Genomic DNA, 15,724 nt, shown 5'->3' with positions numbered 1-15,724 from the left:
GCAGGTGCACACGCACGTGTGCATGGCTTAGAGTCAGCCAGGATTGATAGGGGCGTGGGGTGGGAGCCAGGTGTCACTGATGGAGGCAGGAAAGCAGGGGAACCCCGAGCACAGCGGAGGGACCACGTTGGCCTGGGCGTCCCCAAAGTTCACCCAAACTGACCTCCTGGAGGGAAAGCAGGGAGGAGCGAGAGGTGCGGTTTAGAGACAAGAGGTCGCCGCACATCTTGAGAGCTTGCAAGAGATGGAGGTGACCTCGTCAAATCCTGCCAAGCAGGCATTACACGTTGTCAGATGACAAGTGGCTGCTCAGAGAAGCTGCCATCTGGTGCCCTTCGCGTGGTATGCAGGGTCCTCCTCCCGCAGCTCAGGACCAAGTCCCACCTCGACTCGCAATCTCGGGGTCCACGCCGAGACAGACCGTTGGGACTACACGTCCCATGAAGCATCGGGGCCAGAGCAGGAAGCGGCCGTAGTGGCCGGCTTCCCATTGGTTGCAGTGGCGGCGGCTGCGACGCGCCAGCCGGAAGTCCCGCCTCCTACGGGGGCCTCGGCGGATCCAGGCCTCCAACCAGAGGCAGCATGCAGCCTAAGCAGGCCGCGAGCTGGTACCGGCGGATGTCTGTGGTCTACGCAGTGGGCGCCTGGACCCTAATGGGCTCCGTGTTTTTCCTCAACCGCAAAAAGAAGCCGTCAGGTAGTGCTCTCCGGCGGCGCCTTCCTCTAGACCCTCGGACTTCGGGTGGACAGTGCCCTGGGGGTCGTGCCGGTTTATTCTGCAGAACTTGTAGTTGCCAAAGAAGGATCTTGCACCCCTGCACCCGCGTGGGATCGGGTCTTCCTAGTTATTGGGTGTAAAAGGAAACCTATAGAGACAGGAAGTTGACTAGAGAGGTTGTCATAGGCCAGAAGGCTAAAGGTATGGGGTCTTCCTTTTGTGGATGGAGGTAGTCTGATGTTTTGCTGGTTGCCCAAATCTGAATATACTAAAAAGCACTGAATTGTACATTTGAAGTGGATTGTTTTGTATGTTAAGAAGCTCAGTAAAGCCGTTGTGAGAGAACGGAAGGTTCTCATTTTGTGATGAAGACTCGTTGTGGTCAGGCCAGCGTTGTGGGGCACAAGGGTTAAACTGCCTGCAGCACCAGCATCCCATGTGGGTGCTGCCTCCATTCCCGGCAGCTCCTCTTCCAGCCCAGCTCCCTGCTAATGTGCCCGGGAGGGCAGTGGAGGATGGCCCAAGTCTTTGGGCCCCTGCACCCGCATGGGAGACCCAGATGAAGTTACATGCTCCTGGCTTCCGCCTGAGAATTGCAGTCTTTGGGAGAATAAACCAGCGGATGAAGATATCTTTCTCTTTCTCTCTCTCTCTTTCTGTAATTGTGTTTTTCAAGTAAATAATCATTTTTAAAAAATTGTCAGTGGCCTGAAAATACACATATCTAGCATTAAGTACTTATTAAAAACATTTTAATATCGTAGTGGCCATATCTGTTCTTTTTCCCTTCCCTTATTTTTTCTTTTTTGAGAAAATGACTATAATACTGTATCTAATCTTTTTTTTTTTTTTCTTTTTAAGGTAATGAAGTAGAACAAAAGGATATCTCAACACAGGAAACTTCCGTTCAAACAAATGAAATACTCGAGGCTCCCAAAGGGTTTTATGTGGAAACAATTGTCACCTATCGAGAAGATTTTGTTCCAATTACTGAAAAGATCCTCAACTATTGGAAATCGTGGACTGGTGGCCGTGGTCCAGAATCATGATTGAGTGCTAAATTCTGAAAATCAGGACTCGGGTTCAGTATTGACACTCGATAGATGACTTGATTTCCATTTTATGGTTGTGAAAAGTATATATTTAATATGATTTTTTTCTGTAAAAATATCACTGATTATGTGCAATAAATGTTTCCTTGAGAGAAACTGGACTTGCATATTCAAGATGTGTTCCTCTCTTTATACCCGAATGAGACGCTGGCATGAAGTTTCACATTCAGCTTCCATTAGCCCGTTTTCTGAAACTAGTTAATGTGGCTTTATGTTTCCATTAGACTCAGCTGTAGCAGTCCCCTTAAGGTTAGAGTCAGCAAGTCTCCATGTTGAGTCTGGGATTCACAGATCCCTGTGGAGTGGTGCATGTGATCACAATTCCTTAGTTGCATAGACTTGCCCTGTTCTTCAGTTCCATTACAGATTCCCCCCCATCCCTTTGGTGGGCCTGGCTTGTGGGTCGCCTGCCGTTGGTGCCAGTCTGGATGCTGGGCTGCAATGTCAGGACACCATCATTACTGCTTCACTGGTCTCCTGATTGGTCTCTTGGGTTGCATGCAACAAACTCACCCAGGAGAGCTTAAATCGAAAGGGAATGTTTGTGAAAAGTGTGTTTCAGCAGCTCAGAATTAAAGTATGTTGAGGTTTGCAGAGGGCCTGACTCCAGGAGTCAGAATGTAGGTAGCTGCTCAGAGCCTCCCTGGGCTGTCCTGTTGGTTTTCCCCCTTTTCTGTGGCTCCTAGACACAGCCCTAGAAGATACTACTTCACAGCTACAGCCTTGAAATCTGATCAGCCTCTCCTCTCCCCAGCACAGCGCTTGGCTTCCACCGTGTGAGAACCTCATTTGAGTTTTCTTCGGATTCCTGTTTTCTGGATCATTGAGTGCTGCCTCAGTTATTAATAAAATGGCATTTGGGTCTCATTTGGGTCACGTTTCTTGTGCGTCGCTGGTTGAGACCCAGTGTGGATGTGCAGTGGGATAAGAATCACGCCGTTCTGGTTTCTTCTACGTGACTATCACCTTTAAACCCTCACCGTGATTTCTCTTTGGTGCCAGTTCCATCTTATGGGTGTCCTGAATAGTGTTTGGGACAGTCGATTGCAAGGCAGTATGTCACAGAGCTCCAGATGGTCAGCCCCAGAGACTCAGCTTCCCAAGGAGTATCAGAGATCAAGAATTGGTCATGTTGTTGGCACAGAAGAATTAAGTGGCTACTTGGGACACCCACATCTCATATCAGAGTGCCAGACTGAGTGTGGGCTGCTGTCTTCTGATCCAGCTTCCTGCTAATGTATCCTGGGAGGCAGCAGATGATGGCTTAAGTGCTTCGGCCCCTGTCACCAACATGGAGACCTGGATGGATTTCCAGGCTCCTGGCTGTTGGAGACATTTGGAAGAATGAACCAGCATATGGAGGATTGATCTGTTGTTCTCGGCTCTTGCTCGAGTTCTGTTTTGCTTTGCCTTTCAAGTAGATGGAAATAAATAAGCAAACTAACAAAAAAAGGAATTGGACATGCCAGGTAGGGGTGTACCCCAGTGAACCACTGTGACTGGGGGCACTCATCCCAGGTTTCCCATATGGGTGGCAGAAACCTGATCGCCTGAATGACAGTCTGCAGTAACATAGAACACAAGCACTCTAATCTGGAATGTAGGCATCCCGACCAGCACCCCAATTGCTATGTCAAGTGCCTGCCCCAAACTTTATCCAAAAGAGTTTGCTCAAATGGAAGACAGCCCAAGTCCTTGGGCCCCTGCACCCACATGGAGACCCGGAACAAGCTCCTGACTCCTGGTTTGGGATTGGCGCAGCTCTGGCCATTGTGGCCAATTGAGGAGTGAACCAGCGGATGAAAGACCTCTCTCCTCTCTGTGTAGCTCTGACTTTCAAATAAATAAATAAATAAATCTTAAAAAAAAAAAAAAAAGAAAGAGCTTGCTCAGATCTACAAAAGCTTCTGCCAAAACTTTCACTGTCGATTTTCTTAGGGGTTCCTTTTTTTCCTCCTGCAGCCTTCCTTTCTCTTGCCTCTTCTTAGGCTGTGTGTTCACATGGTAGCAGGGATTTTTCAGCTCTATTATAGTTTTACAGGACCACTGTCCTTGTATGAACCAGTCAACTTTTTGCTTCTACAACAAATACCTTGGAAAGGGAAAAGTCTTACCTTGACTCACAGTTTTGGAGGTTCACAGTCCAAGATTGGGCAGCCCTGTTGGTTCAGCATCTGGTGATGGCCTTCTCACTGGCCGTCTTAAGGCAGTGGCAGTAGCACGTGTCAAGAGGGAGTACTGATGTCTGTCTTTCCTAATAAGGCCACCGTGGTCCAGTCATGGGGCTCCACCCAGTCACGTAATCCACACTTCTCTAAACACCTTAATTGGTTTAACTTTCCACTCTGTTAGATTTAGGGAGCCAAAGGCCTTTGGAAGATACTCAAATTAATACCCGAACCATAGTGGTCACATATGGGGAATGTCATTGACTGAAACATTGTTGTGCTCTGCATGGCTGTGTTCTACTCTATCCCTTTCTCCCATCCCCCTTGCCTCCATCCTCTATAGTAATCTTCCATCCTCCTATGATCCTCCATCCTCTTGTCTCATGTGTCCTCAAATCCCTAGTCTTCCCCTGTCTCTACTTATAGTCCCCTACAGCAGTTTCAACACTATTAACATGATTATTTTAAAAAAATGTATCAACAGGGGCAAGCATTATGGCACAGTGGATTAAATCATTAATTGGGGCATCTGCATCCCATATCTGAGTGCTGGCTCAAGTCCTGATCACTCTGCTCTGAACATGCTTCTTGCTAATGCACCTGGGAAGCAGCAGATTTTGGCTCAAGTACTTGAGTTCCTGCCACCCACATGGGTAACCCAGAATAGCGTTCCTGGCTGCTGGCTTTGGCCTGGCCCAGCCTTGGCTATTGGAACCATTTGGAGAGTGAACCACTGGATGGAAGATCTCTATCTTTCTCTTCTCTGCTACTCTGCTTTCCAGATATGTAAATTATTTTATTTTTAATAAATATTTTATCAAAGCAACAAATCCATTAAGAAATCAAATAGTGATTTTTTTTTTTTTTTTTTTTTACAGGCAGAGTGGATAGTGAGAGAAAGAGACAGAGAGAGAGGTCTTCCTTTTTGCCGTTGGTTCACCCTCCAATGGCCGCCGCGGCCGGCTCATCTCACTGATCCGAAGCCAGGAGCCAGGTGCTTCTTCTGGTCTCCCATGCGGGTGCAGGGCCCAAGGACTTGGGCCATCCTCCACTGCCTTCCTGGGCCGCAGCAGAGAGCTGGCCTGGAAGAGGGGCAACCGGGATTAGAACCCGGTGTGCTGGCGCTGCAAGGCGGAGGATTAGCCTGTTAAGCCACGGCGACCCCTTTTGTTTTTGATGATACTGCTTTGTATCCTTTATTAAAGTAAGTCATAGACATGTGGATAACTATGTGCTGAGTTCCATGAGTTGCCTTAAGCAAGTCACTGAATCTGGGTGTGGTCTCAGGTGCTCTGGACACACTATCCAGGCTAAGTGCATCTCACTATGGAAGGAGATGGCTGCTGTAGTTTTGCTACATAGGTGAAGCATAGAGGCTGGGATTGTCAAAATATATTTTTCGAAAGTTAAAAATGTGAATCTAATACAAACATAGAATAAGCAAATATCAAATATTTGTTCAACTCATTACCGAGAAAGCCAGCAGGATGGTAAAGCTGATTCGAAGAACAAAGGAGCAGGGATTATTTAGGCATCCGAGAAAGAAAGGGCAGAACTAGATCTCCAGCTAATGTCCGCGAGTGAGTTGAATTCTTAAACTGCTATTATCATTTTCTCAGTGGAAAAATCATTTCTTCAGCAGACAACCGTGATGTCATCTAAGTGTCCAGAACTGTGAGTAAACAATCCTCTTTACTTATTTGAAAGGCAGAATTACAGAGACAGAGATAGAGGGAGAGACAGAGATTTTCCATCTGCCAGTTCACTCCCTAAACAGCCGCGACAGCTGGAACCAGGCCGACCCGAAGCCAGGAGCCAGGAGCTTCTTCCCAGTCTCCCACATGGGTGGCAGGGGCCCAAGTACTTGGGCCATCTTCTGCTGCTTTCCCAGGCACATTAGTGGGGAGCTGGATGGGAAATGGAGCAGCTCAGACTCCAACCTGCTCCCATATGGAATGCTGGCACTGCAGGTGGTATTTTTACCGCAGTGCCGGCCCCAAGCCTCTTTTCTTTGATGTGACCAGTCCCAGGTGATTTGTCATAGCAAGGGAACATGGACTGATACAATTTTGCTTTGGCTCCAGGAAACAAATGGGGATATTTATTTAAATAGCAATAACCTGAGGGCTGTAATTGGGAGGGCTAGGGGAGGGTGTTATCCTAAAACCAACTGATATATTACAATTCAGTTAATGGCACTAATCCTCTGATCCCACAAATTTAAAGGCACAGTGTCCCCAAAAGACTGCCCTTATTTCAGAAGCCAGCCACACATGGGTATCCCCCAGTCCACCTGTACTTCTGATCAACTGGCTACAAATCTGGAAGCTTTTGTGACTCCCTCAGGGTTCATGATTCATTAGATTGACCCACTAGATTCAGGGCAATACTCGCACAGTTTTATGATTAAAGGGGAGAAAGCAGGAGCTGCGAAGGAAGAGACACCAGGCAAGGTCTGTAAGAGTCGCAAACACCAAGCTCCTGTGTCTCCCCCTACCCGAGGACTCAGCTCATTACCCTTGCAGGACATTGAGCTGTTCACCAGGCGCCTCTACAGAAGCTTCATCATGTGGCTGGGGCTGGGGCTTCATCATGTGGCACGAATGATTGAATCGTTGACCACGAGGATGAATTCAATGTCTAGCACTCCTTCCTTCCTGTAGGTGGAACTGGCTCAAAGCAACATCCCCGGTGTGGGCACTGCGCATGGGGGTTAGATGCCACTTGGGATGTGTGTATCCTATAGCAGAGGGTCTGGGTTTGAGTCTTATCATTGAGGTTTCCTGATAATGTGCTTTCTGGAAAGCAGCAGGTGATGTGGAAGTACTTAGGTCCCTAGCATCAACTCAGGAGACTTAGGATTGAGTTCCTGGTTCCTGGATTTGACCTGGCCTAACTGCGGCTGTTCGGGGCATTTAGGGAATGCACCAGTGGATGGAAGATCTCTGTCTCTCTGCTTCTCAAATAAAGTAAATCAATTAAAAAAAAAAAAGTAAATGAAAATCTTCAAGTCTCTGTGATCCCATGATTTGTCTTTCTGGTCACCTGCTCCCAGTCTGAATTGTCCCATCTGTATACATTCAGGTGTGACCAAGGTACTGATGAATAACAAAGACACTCCTGTGGTCACAGCACCTGCAACAGAACCTGGGCTCCCTTGTCTAAGGCACAGTGAGCCCATCGCTGACACAGGGGTGGTAGACAACGGTGGGTATTTGTTTTGCAGTGTGTGGAGCTAGGAGTCAGTCAGCTATGGCTCAATCCCCAAGCTCCCCCGGGGTATTTCACTGATTCAAGTTGGGGCTGAGCCGTGTGTGATGAGCTTGTGTGCGGGTCTCTGGTCCATAGTGCTCAGGGCCTTCCTTGGATTGCTCAGCAAGAGGAAGCTGGCCTCTTCTTCAGAAGATGCTATTGTGGCAAAGTGAGCTGTCTGGGGTCCAAGGGTAGATGGGTTATTATTTTGTTTGAACTGGGCTGGGGGGTTCCTGTGTAGCATCTCAAATGAATCTAACATTAGGATGGTAAGTACAGTGCTGACCAGTGAATTTTGAGTCTTGTGATCCCAGGTCCATGGGGCCAGCCTGAGCTATGCACCAATCCCTTTATTTTTTTTTAATTAAATAAAAAAATTTCTCAGAGGCAGAGCTATCTATGTCTGTATAGCTTTGCACATCCATCTATCCATTTATATCCATTTTCTACCTATATCTATATATTTATCTGTATCTATTTATCATCTATTGACAGAGATAGCAAGCTCCCATCTTTTAGTTTCGTCCACAAATGCCCACTTGGCCCTGGGCTCGATGGAGCCCAAGCCGAGCACCCAGAACTCAGTCCAAGTCTTTCATGGTAGCAGCAGAATCCCAACTACTTGACCATCACCACTTCCTCCTGGGATCAGGTAATCTGATAGGGAATCTGGGCATCCTAGCCAACACCTTAACTCCTAAGCCAAATGCCCGTCCCCGCTCCCTTACTTCGGTGAGATAATCTTTAGTTAGGAGCTGACCTGTCATCATCAAAGGGAAGACAGAGGAACTGCCAGTTTCAGGGAGAGAGAGTATAGGGCCTACATCAAAGGTATTAGGGATGGAGGCTGTTTCACTTTTTAAAAAAATTTTTGAATACTTTATTTATTTGAGAAGTAGAGCTATAGACTGAGAGAGGGACAGACAGAAATGTGTTCCATTCGCTGGTTAACTCTCCAAACGGTTGCAATAGCTGGAGCTGAGCTGATCCAAAGCCAGGAGCCAGGTGCTTCTTCCAGGTCTCCCATGCGGGTGCAGGGCCCAAGCACTTGGCCATCCTCCCCTGGCTTCCCAGGCCACAGCAGAGAGCTGGATCGGAAGTGGAGCAACCGGGACTAGAACCAGAGCACATATGGGATGCTGGTGCCACAGGCGGAGGATTAACCTAGTGTGCCACAGTGCTGGCCCTCAGTTCACTTTCACTCAGGAAATTCCAAGAGTTTGGAAGCTCCATAACAGAAAGTCCTGAAGAAAGTCCACCTGAAATCTTTATTACACAGCAGGGTAGGAATCCCGGATTCTGTTTTAAGTTTGCTAACTTTGTGATGGCTGCAATTCTTGGCAGTGGAGGTGTTAAGAAGGCACTTGGAAGCCCAAGCTCAGAGGAGCTGTGTGGGGGTAGAAATGGACATGTAGGAGTCAAGGGCTTGAAGGTGGAATTTAGATGAGAATGAAGAGCAAGGCTAAGAAACCCAGGGCCTGTGCCTGAGCCCTGGAGGATCCCCACGCTCAAAGTGGGTGCAGGAAGCTGAGCAGCGGAAGAAGGAAGCCAAGGAAAAATGGAAATTTAGAAGTCAAACGAGGGGACAAGGCCACTTGAAGAGATGCCACTAGAGGCTTTTTTTTTTTTTTTAAGATTTATTTATTTATTTGAAAAGCAGAGTTACAGAGAGAGAGAGAGAGAAAGTCTTCTATCCGCTGGCTCACTCTCCAAATGGCCTCAACTACCTGAGCTAGGCTGATCTGAAGCCAGGAGCCAGAAGCTTTGTCCTGGTCTCCCACGCGGGTGCAGGGGCCCAATGGCTTGGGCCATCTTCCACTGCTTCCCCAGGCCATAGCAGGGAATTGGATCGGAAGAGGAGCAGCCGGGACTCAAACCAGTGCCCATATGGGATGCCGACACTTCAGGTGGCAGTTTACCCACTACGCCACAGCGCTGGCCCCACTAGATACTTTTTTCTACTGCAATTGACCCTTTCAGGTTTAACAAATATAAAAACGAACCCTGGTGTTTGCGACAAAATTGGAGCTACAATGTCCTTTCACCTCTAACAATATGTCGTTTCTAAAGAACAAGAATGATGTCTTCCACAAACATCAGATTAACCTCACGCCTTTATCAAATCTATCAGTGCTCATACGGGGTGCAGGCGTGGCAGGCAGTGGTTTATCCTACAGCCCCACACGGAGACCCCTCTACTACATGTAAATATCCTAACAGCCCTTTGGGAGGGAGAGGTATTTATATCACAGGAGGAATCAGAATTATAATCTATTTACTATCACAAAATAAAATTAATTACTGTTAATTATTAACTATTAAATTAATAAACTTTTTCAGGCAGCTGACCCTTTTGTGTCTAAGAATTTGGAACAATCTGAGGACAGATGAGTATCAGGAAAATGACTCAGGACAACACTAGGATTTAGACCCGAAGGGCTCTAAGACCCGGGGTGGGAGGAGACAGCGACCTGAGTGTGGACAGGGAGTGGGGGCGGGGCCAGGGCTGCCTATCACTGAGGGCGAGGTGAAGGCTAGGCTGCAGGTGGGCGTGACCGACGTGGGCGGGGCGGGGCTAACGGGTGGTGGGCGGGCTTATCGCTAGGCTGAGAGTGGGCGTGGCCGACGCGGCACTGGCGGCCGCTGAGCGGGTCGGACCCGGCCGCGGCGCGCACTTCCGGGTGTCACCTCCAGAGGGCGCCGGCCGCGGAGCCGCTCGCTGAATCGCCAGGCCGCACCGAGCGCGGCGCCGCCCCGCTCGCCCCAGCCGCCGCCATGAAGGCCGTGGTGCAGCGCGTCACCCGGGCCAGCGTCACAGGTCAGTCGGGCGGGGCCGGGCGGGGACCGGCGGTCTCGCGTGGGGCTCCCGGCGCGCCGGAGAGCACCGTGCACGTGCCGGGTGGGGCCCCGGCGCGTCCGCGGTGCAGCATCTCTGTTCTGGGTTCAGGGAGAGCGCGCCCTGCGCTCGCCGTCACCGTGGTTTGTCACCGGGGAGCGTCTCCGGAGCCCCATTTTGCCCGTTTCTGCAGAGCCGGGCTGCGGCGCGCCGAGCTGACGGAGTGTGCCCACGTGACGGGCGCCCCGCACGCGGCCCTGCCCCGTCGCCGCCCCCTCACTTGCCGGACCCTGCGGGTGGCGGAGCCGGGAGACTCCCAGCTGAAGTACTTCGTCTCCCCCTGTCATTTCCAGTGCTCGGGCCGCCGGCCGGCGTGTGTCCCCTCAGCGTTCCGGGGGAGCGTCAGGGGCCAGGTGACTGACCAGAGCCTGTGGCCGTTTGACAAACGCAAGCCTCCGTAGGAAAGATTATTTTGGAAAAAATTTAAAGTGACAAGTTTTTCTCTATTTTTTTAAAGATTTATTTATTTGAAAGGCAGAGTTACACAGAGAGAGAGGAGACAGAGAGAGAGGTCTTCCATCCGCTGGTTCACTCCCCAAATGGCTGCAACAAGCCCAGGGCTGGGCCAAGCAGGAGCCAGGAGCTTCTTCCAGGTCTCCCACGTGGGTGCAGGGGTCCAAGCACTTGGTCCATCTTCCACTGCTTTCCCAGGTGCATTAGCAGGGAGCTGGATGGGAAGAGGAGCAGCCGGGACTGGAACCGTTGCCCAAATAGGATGCTGGCATTGCAGGTGGTGGCCTTACCTGTTGCACCACAGCGCTGGTCCCTGGGTTCTCTTTTTCAACCCTGTCCAGTGATTTCAGAACTGTTCTGGTAACTTCAGGTTGGGAATTGGTCCTGGGATAAAAAGGAATAGGATAGTACTAGAGTTGATGGAATTTTAAAGGTTTTGTAGCATTTCAGTAAGTACTTAAGTTCACATAGACTTGGCCAATTCAAAGATGAAAGATTGTTTTCACTTTTTTTTTTTTTTTTTTTTTTTTGGTACAGGCAGAGTTAGAGAGAGACAGAGAGAGAAAGGTCTTCCTTCCATTGGTTCACCCCCCAAATGGCCACCACGACCAGTGCACTGCGCCAATCCGAAGCCAGGAGCCAGGTGCTTCTCCTGGTCTCCCATGTGGGTGCAGGGCCCAAGCACCTGGGCCATCCTCCACTGCCTTCCCGGGGCACAGCATAGAGCTGGCCTGGAAGAGGAGCAACCGGGACAGAATCCGGCGCCCTGACCAGCACTAGAACCCGGGGTGCCGGCGCTGCAGGCGGAGGATTAGCCTAGTGAGCTGCGGCGCCGGCCTGTTTTCACTTTTTTTAAGGAGAATATTGGAGTCAGCTGTATGTGGTCAGCACCAACAAATTTAGATTTTCATCTTCTCTCCCCTGGCTCCCCTTCTTGCTGCTCTGGAATACTGAAAACCTGTGAAATAACACAAGAGGTTTTTTGTTTGTTTGTTTGTTTTGGTAAGATTTATTTGTTTGAAAGGCAGAGAGAGGGAGAGACAGAGAGACATCTTCTATTTAGTGCTTCACTCCCCAAATGGCTGTAGCAGCTGGGGCTGGACCAGGCCGAAGCCAGGAACCTGGGATTCCTTCAGGGTCTCCCATGCGGGTGCAGGGGCCCAAGCACTTGGGCCATCTTCCACTGCTTTCCCAGGTGGATTAGCAAGGCGCTGGATCGGAAGTGGAGCAGCCAGGACTCCAGGGATGCTCAGAGGTAGGATGCCCTTGTTACAGGCAGTGGCTTAACCCACTGTGTCACAGTGCTGGCCCTGAGTTTGAGTTACTTTTGTGTTTTGTTCAAGTTGTATGCTTTTAGTCAGACAATCCTTCCAATTGAAAAGGTAAAGATGTTGACTGCGGGAAGGTGTTAAAAGCTTGGGAATTCTAGGTTGGGGAACCATAGAATTCTCAGTATTTGAGGGACCCTTTAGTTTTGCAGGCCTTCTGCAAATGAATGTTAATGGAAGAGGGTTTTTCTGATTCCTTAGAAACATAGCTGATTGCACTGAAATGTGGCTGTGTTCAGATGACATTTCATTTTATGGGTTCTAACGTGAAACTTCTAACAGGTGTTATGGTCAGGATGGAGTAGACTGTCACAAGTCACACACCTTATTATGTGACAGATTCCCCTTCTAAGATTGCTGAGACACGGTCACCGATTTTCAGAGTTGGTTGCAGCACAGTTTAGACACATGCACTTAACGACGTAGCTGAAAGAGGACAATTAGGTCCTCTTTAGGACTCTTAGGCCCCATTCCTGTTTCAGCAGCTAAAATCTGATGTGTATGATGTTATGACAGGATCTGAAAATGATGGATTGAAAGGAGTTGTTTTTAGAGGCTGTTGCTATTTTTTTTTTTATTAATTTAGTTTATTTATTTAAAGGCAGAAGGAGAGAGAGACAGAGAGAGAGAGAGAGGGAGAGAGAATGAATGAATGAGAGTGCGAGAAAGAGATCTTCCATCTGCTGGTTCACTCCCCAAATGGCTTCAATGGCTGGGGCTGGGCCAGGACAAAGCCAGGAGCCAGGAGCTTCTTCCAGATCTCCCACGTGGGTGCAGAGGCCCAAGTACTTGAGCCAGCTTCTACTGCTTTCCCAGGCCATAAGCAGGAGCTGGATCAGAAGTGGAGCACCCAGGACTTGAACTGATGCTCATATGGGATGCTGGCACTGCAGGCAGAGACTTGACCTTTTATACCACAGTGACAATTCCCAACATTTATTTATTTATTTATTTTTAAAAATTTATTTTTTACTTATTTGAAGAGCCAGAGAGAGAGAGAGAGAGAGAGAGAGTTATCTTCCATCTGTTGGTGCACTCCCCAATTGGCCGCAGTGGCTGGAGCTGTGCTGATTTGAAGCCATGAGCCAGGAGCTTCCTCCGGTTCTTCCCATGCAGGTGCAGGGGCTCAAGGACTTGGGCCGTCTTCTACTGCTTTCCCAGGCCATAGAAGAGAGAGGGATGAGAAGTGGAGCAGCTGGGACTCGAACCGGTGCCCATATGGGATGTTGACATTGCAGGTGGCAGCTTTACCCACTATGCCACAGTGCCCGCCACACAGTTTCTGGAAAAAATATATTGACATTGTCAGAAACTAAGCCAAACACTTTGTAAAGCAATGCAAATAAGCAAAGCAAGCCCAATTTAAAAAAAAAAAAAATTGAGATGCAGAGAGAGAGAAGCAGAGGAAGTAAGATCTTCCCTCTTTTACTGGTTCACTCCCCAAAAGCTGTCAACAACTGGGGCTGAACTGGGTAGGAGCTGGGAACTGAATCCAGGTCTTTCATGTGGGCAGTAGGAAGACTCCAACTGCTTGAGCCGTCACCTTTGCCTACAGGGTCTACATTAGCAGGAAGTTGGACTCAGGAACGGAGTTGGGGATTGAACCCAGGTGCTCTGATAGGGGATGCAGGTGTTCTGATAGGTATCCGAATCACTGCCAAATACCTGCCCCTGTTTCAGCTTTTGAGTCAGGACTCCAAGGTCAGTAGGTCACACACAGTCCATTATAAAAGAAAAGCAGCACAGAAAGGAAAATCAGGATTTTTATTTTAGTATACAAATAAAAATTGGGGCTGGCATTGGGGCACAGCAGATTAAGATGCTCTCTGGGACCCTGTCATACCACATGGGTACCGATTCGAGTTCCAGCTGCTCTACTTCCAATCCAGCTCCCTGCTAATGGCCTGGGAAAGCAGTAGAAGATGGCCCAGGTGCTTGGGTCCCCACACCCACGTAGGAGACCTGGAAGAAGCTCAAGACTCCTGGCTTTGGTTTGGCCCAGCCCCTGCTGTTGGGACCATTTGGGGAGTGATCCAGTGGATGGAAGAACTTTCTCTCTCTCTCTGTTTCTCTCCTCTATAACTCTGCCTTTCAAAGAAGTAAAATAAATCTTAAAAAAAATTAAGTTTACTGTATTTTCAGCATGAGTTGATGCTGAGGCACCTGTGGAGTCTGAGTGTGGGGTGGCCCCTCGTCATACGTGTGAAATACGAGTGGAGTTCCTCTTCTTGACTTGCCATGTGCTGCAACGTGGCATAGTCTGTGTTGCCTTGTTAGGTATATTTACAGATGTTATTATCCAAAAGAAGCCTATGACAAGAAAATGGCAGAGTTGACCTTTTTATTACTGATTGGAATGTTAGATCGGTACACGATGAAATAGCACAGTAATAAGACTTGGCAACAAGTTCGCAAAAAAAAAAAAAAAGTCAAACATCATCAAGATCTCCATTTGAAATCTGGTTTATATTCGCCATTATTATGATGAATCTCAGCTCAAGTCCTGTGCCCGCATCTGAGATGCTGTCTGATGGTAGTGGGGCACATATTTGGCCATAAATACACAAAGCTTAGACATTTTTAATGAGTGATGCTCATGATTTGAAAAGAGTTGGGGAACCCTGACCAGCACGTGATGTTACTGCTACCCTGGGAACCAGAGCAGCTTGCTGAGGTGAAGCGTAACATGTAAAGCAGAATTTTTATGCCTAGGTGTATCTTGTCTGCAGGAAATAGGAAAAACACTGGTTTTTACGAGGTGAACATTTTCTACTTTGTGCTGTTTGTGTTGTGTTACTAGATTTGCTGATTTCCAAGAAAAGTGCATCTCTCCTGCCTGAGAATTAATATAGTTGAACTGGACTCCCTGGGGGAGGAAAACACTGTTCTGTTTTTATACCTGGGCGTGTTCGACAGTGGAGTTTCAGGTGTCTTACCCAGGGTGATGCAGGTGAAAATGTAGCCCTGAAATCCTGCTTGGTGGTTGCTCACTGTGCAGCTCCTGTTCTTTGCCTGTGTGAAGTCAGGAAGGGTGGATACCATTGACTTCACACTACATTCTCTGACCCCTGTCTGTTTTGAATGCCTACTGACATGAACCAGAGAAATTGTAAGAAATCCACGTGATGCTGAAAACACTCCTGTGGGCACTTAGAAGCCTTTCCTGCGGCCTGCTTGATTCAGTCTCTTCTGCCTTTTGGTTCCTTTCAGTTGGAGGTGAGCAGATAAGCGCCATTGGACGGGGCATCTGTGTGTTGCTGGGGATTTCTCTGGAAGATACACAGAAGGAACTGGAGCACATGTAAGATGCCTGCTTCTTTATCATTTTTTAAAAAAGATTTATTTTGAATTTATTTTGAAAGAGTTAGAGAGAGGGAGAGACAGAGAGAGGGAGAGAGATTGTCCATCTACTGGTTCACTCCCCAGATGGCTGCAATGACCAGTGCTGGACCAGGCTGAAGCTAGGAGCTTCGTCCGGATCTCGCATGTGGGTGGCAGGGGCCCAAACACTTGGGCCATCTTCCGCTGCTTTTCCCAGGTCCATTAGCAGGGAGCTGGATCAGAAGTGGAGCAGCTGGGACATTATCTAGTGCCCACATGGGATACAACGCCAGCCCTAAGATGTCCATTGCTAAGCCATTGAGTTGGAATGGGGTATGTGGTGACCATGCTGGGACTTCCACAGTGTTTGTGTTCGTCCCGTTTGAGGTGGTTTGGTTATCTCCCAGTTTCAGATATGGAGACTGAAGAAGAGTAATCTGGAAACTTCACCTGCTGAGACAGTGGTGGAGCAAGAG

General features: G+C 48.6%; 2 protein-coding genes across 4 annotated transcripts in view; both read left to right on the top strand.

Moving 5' to 3' along the window:
* The first annotated feature begins 537 nt into the window (after positions 1–537).
* SMIM26 (small integral membrane protein 26) lies at positions 538–1,931 on the top strand. The gene is made up of 2 exons (XM_062202258.1): positions 538–697; positions 1,580–1,931. Exons 1-2 carry the CDS (start codon positions 583–585, stop codon positions 1,765–1,767), a joined length of 303 nt encoding a protein of 100 aa, XP_062058242.1. The 5' UTR covers positions 538–582; the 3' UTR covers positions 1,768–1,931.
* A 7,993-nt stretch (positions 1,932–9,924) lies between these two features.
* DTD1 (D-aminoacyl-tRNA deacylase 1) overlaps positions 9,925–15,724 on the top strand; it is a 153,346-nt gene continuing 147,546 nt past the window's right edge. The window contains exons 1-2 of one of the 3 annotated variants that reach the window (XM_062202256.1): positions 9,925–10,068; positions 15,138–15,228. In XM_062202256.1, coding sequence (XP_062058240.1) covers positions 10,026–10,068; positions 15,138–15,228 — 134 coding nt within the window. In that variant the 5' untranslated portion in view covers positions 9,925–10,025. Of the gene's footprint in view, positions 10,069–11,787; positions 11,855–15,137; positions 15,229–15,724 lie in introns of those variants that run through there. The other 2 variants (XM_062202255.1, XM_062202257.1) reach the window with 2 other exon arrangements.

Source organism: Lepus europaeus, chromosome 10, assembly GCF_033115175.1.
Source record: "Lepus europaeus isolate LE1 chromosome 10, mLepTim1.pri, whole genome shotgun sequence".
NCBI classification, from domain to species: domain Eukaryota; kingdom Metazoa; phylum Chordata; class Mammalia; order Lagomorpha; family Leporidae; genus Lepus; species Lepus europaeus.
Note: the sequence above shows the minus strand (reverse complement) of the source record. Positions and strands in the feature narration are given on the sequence as shown.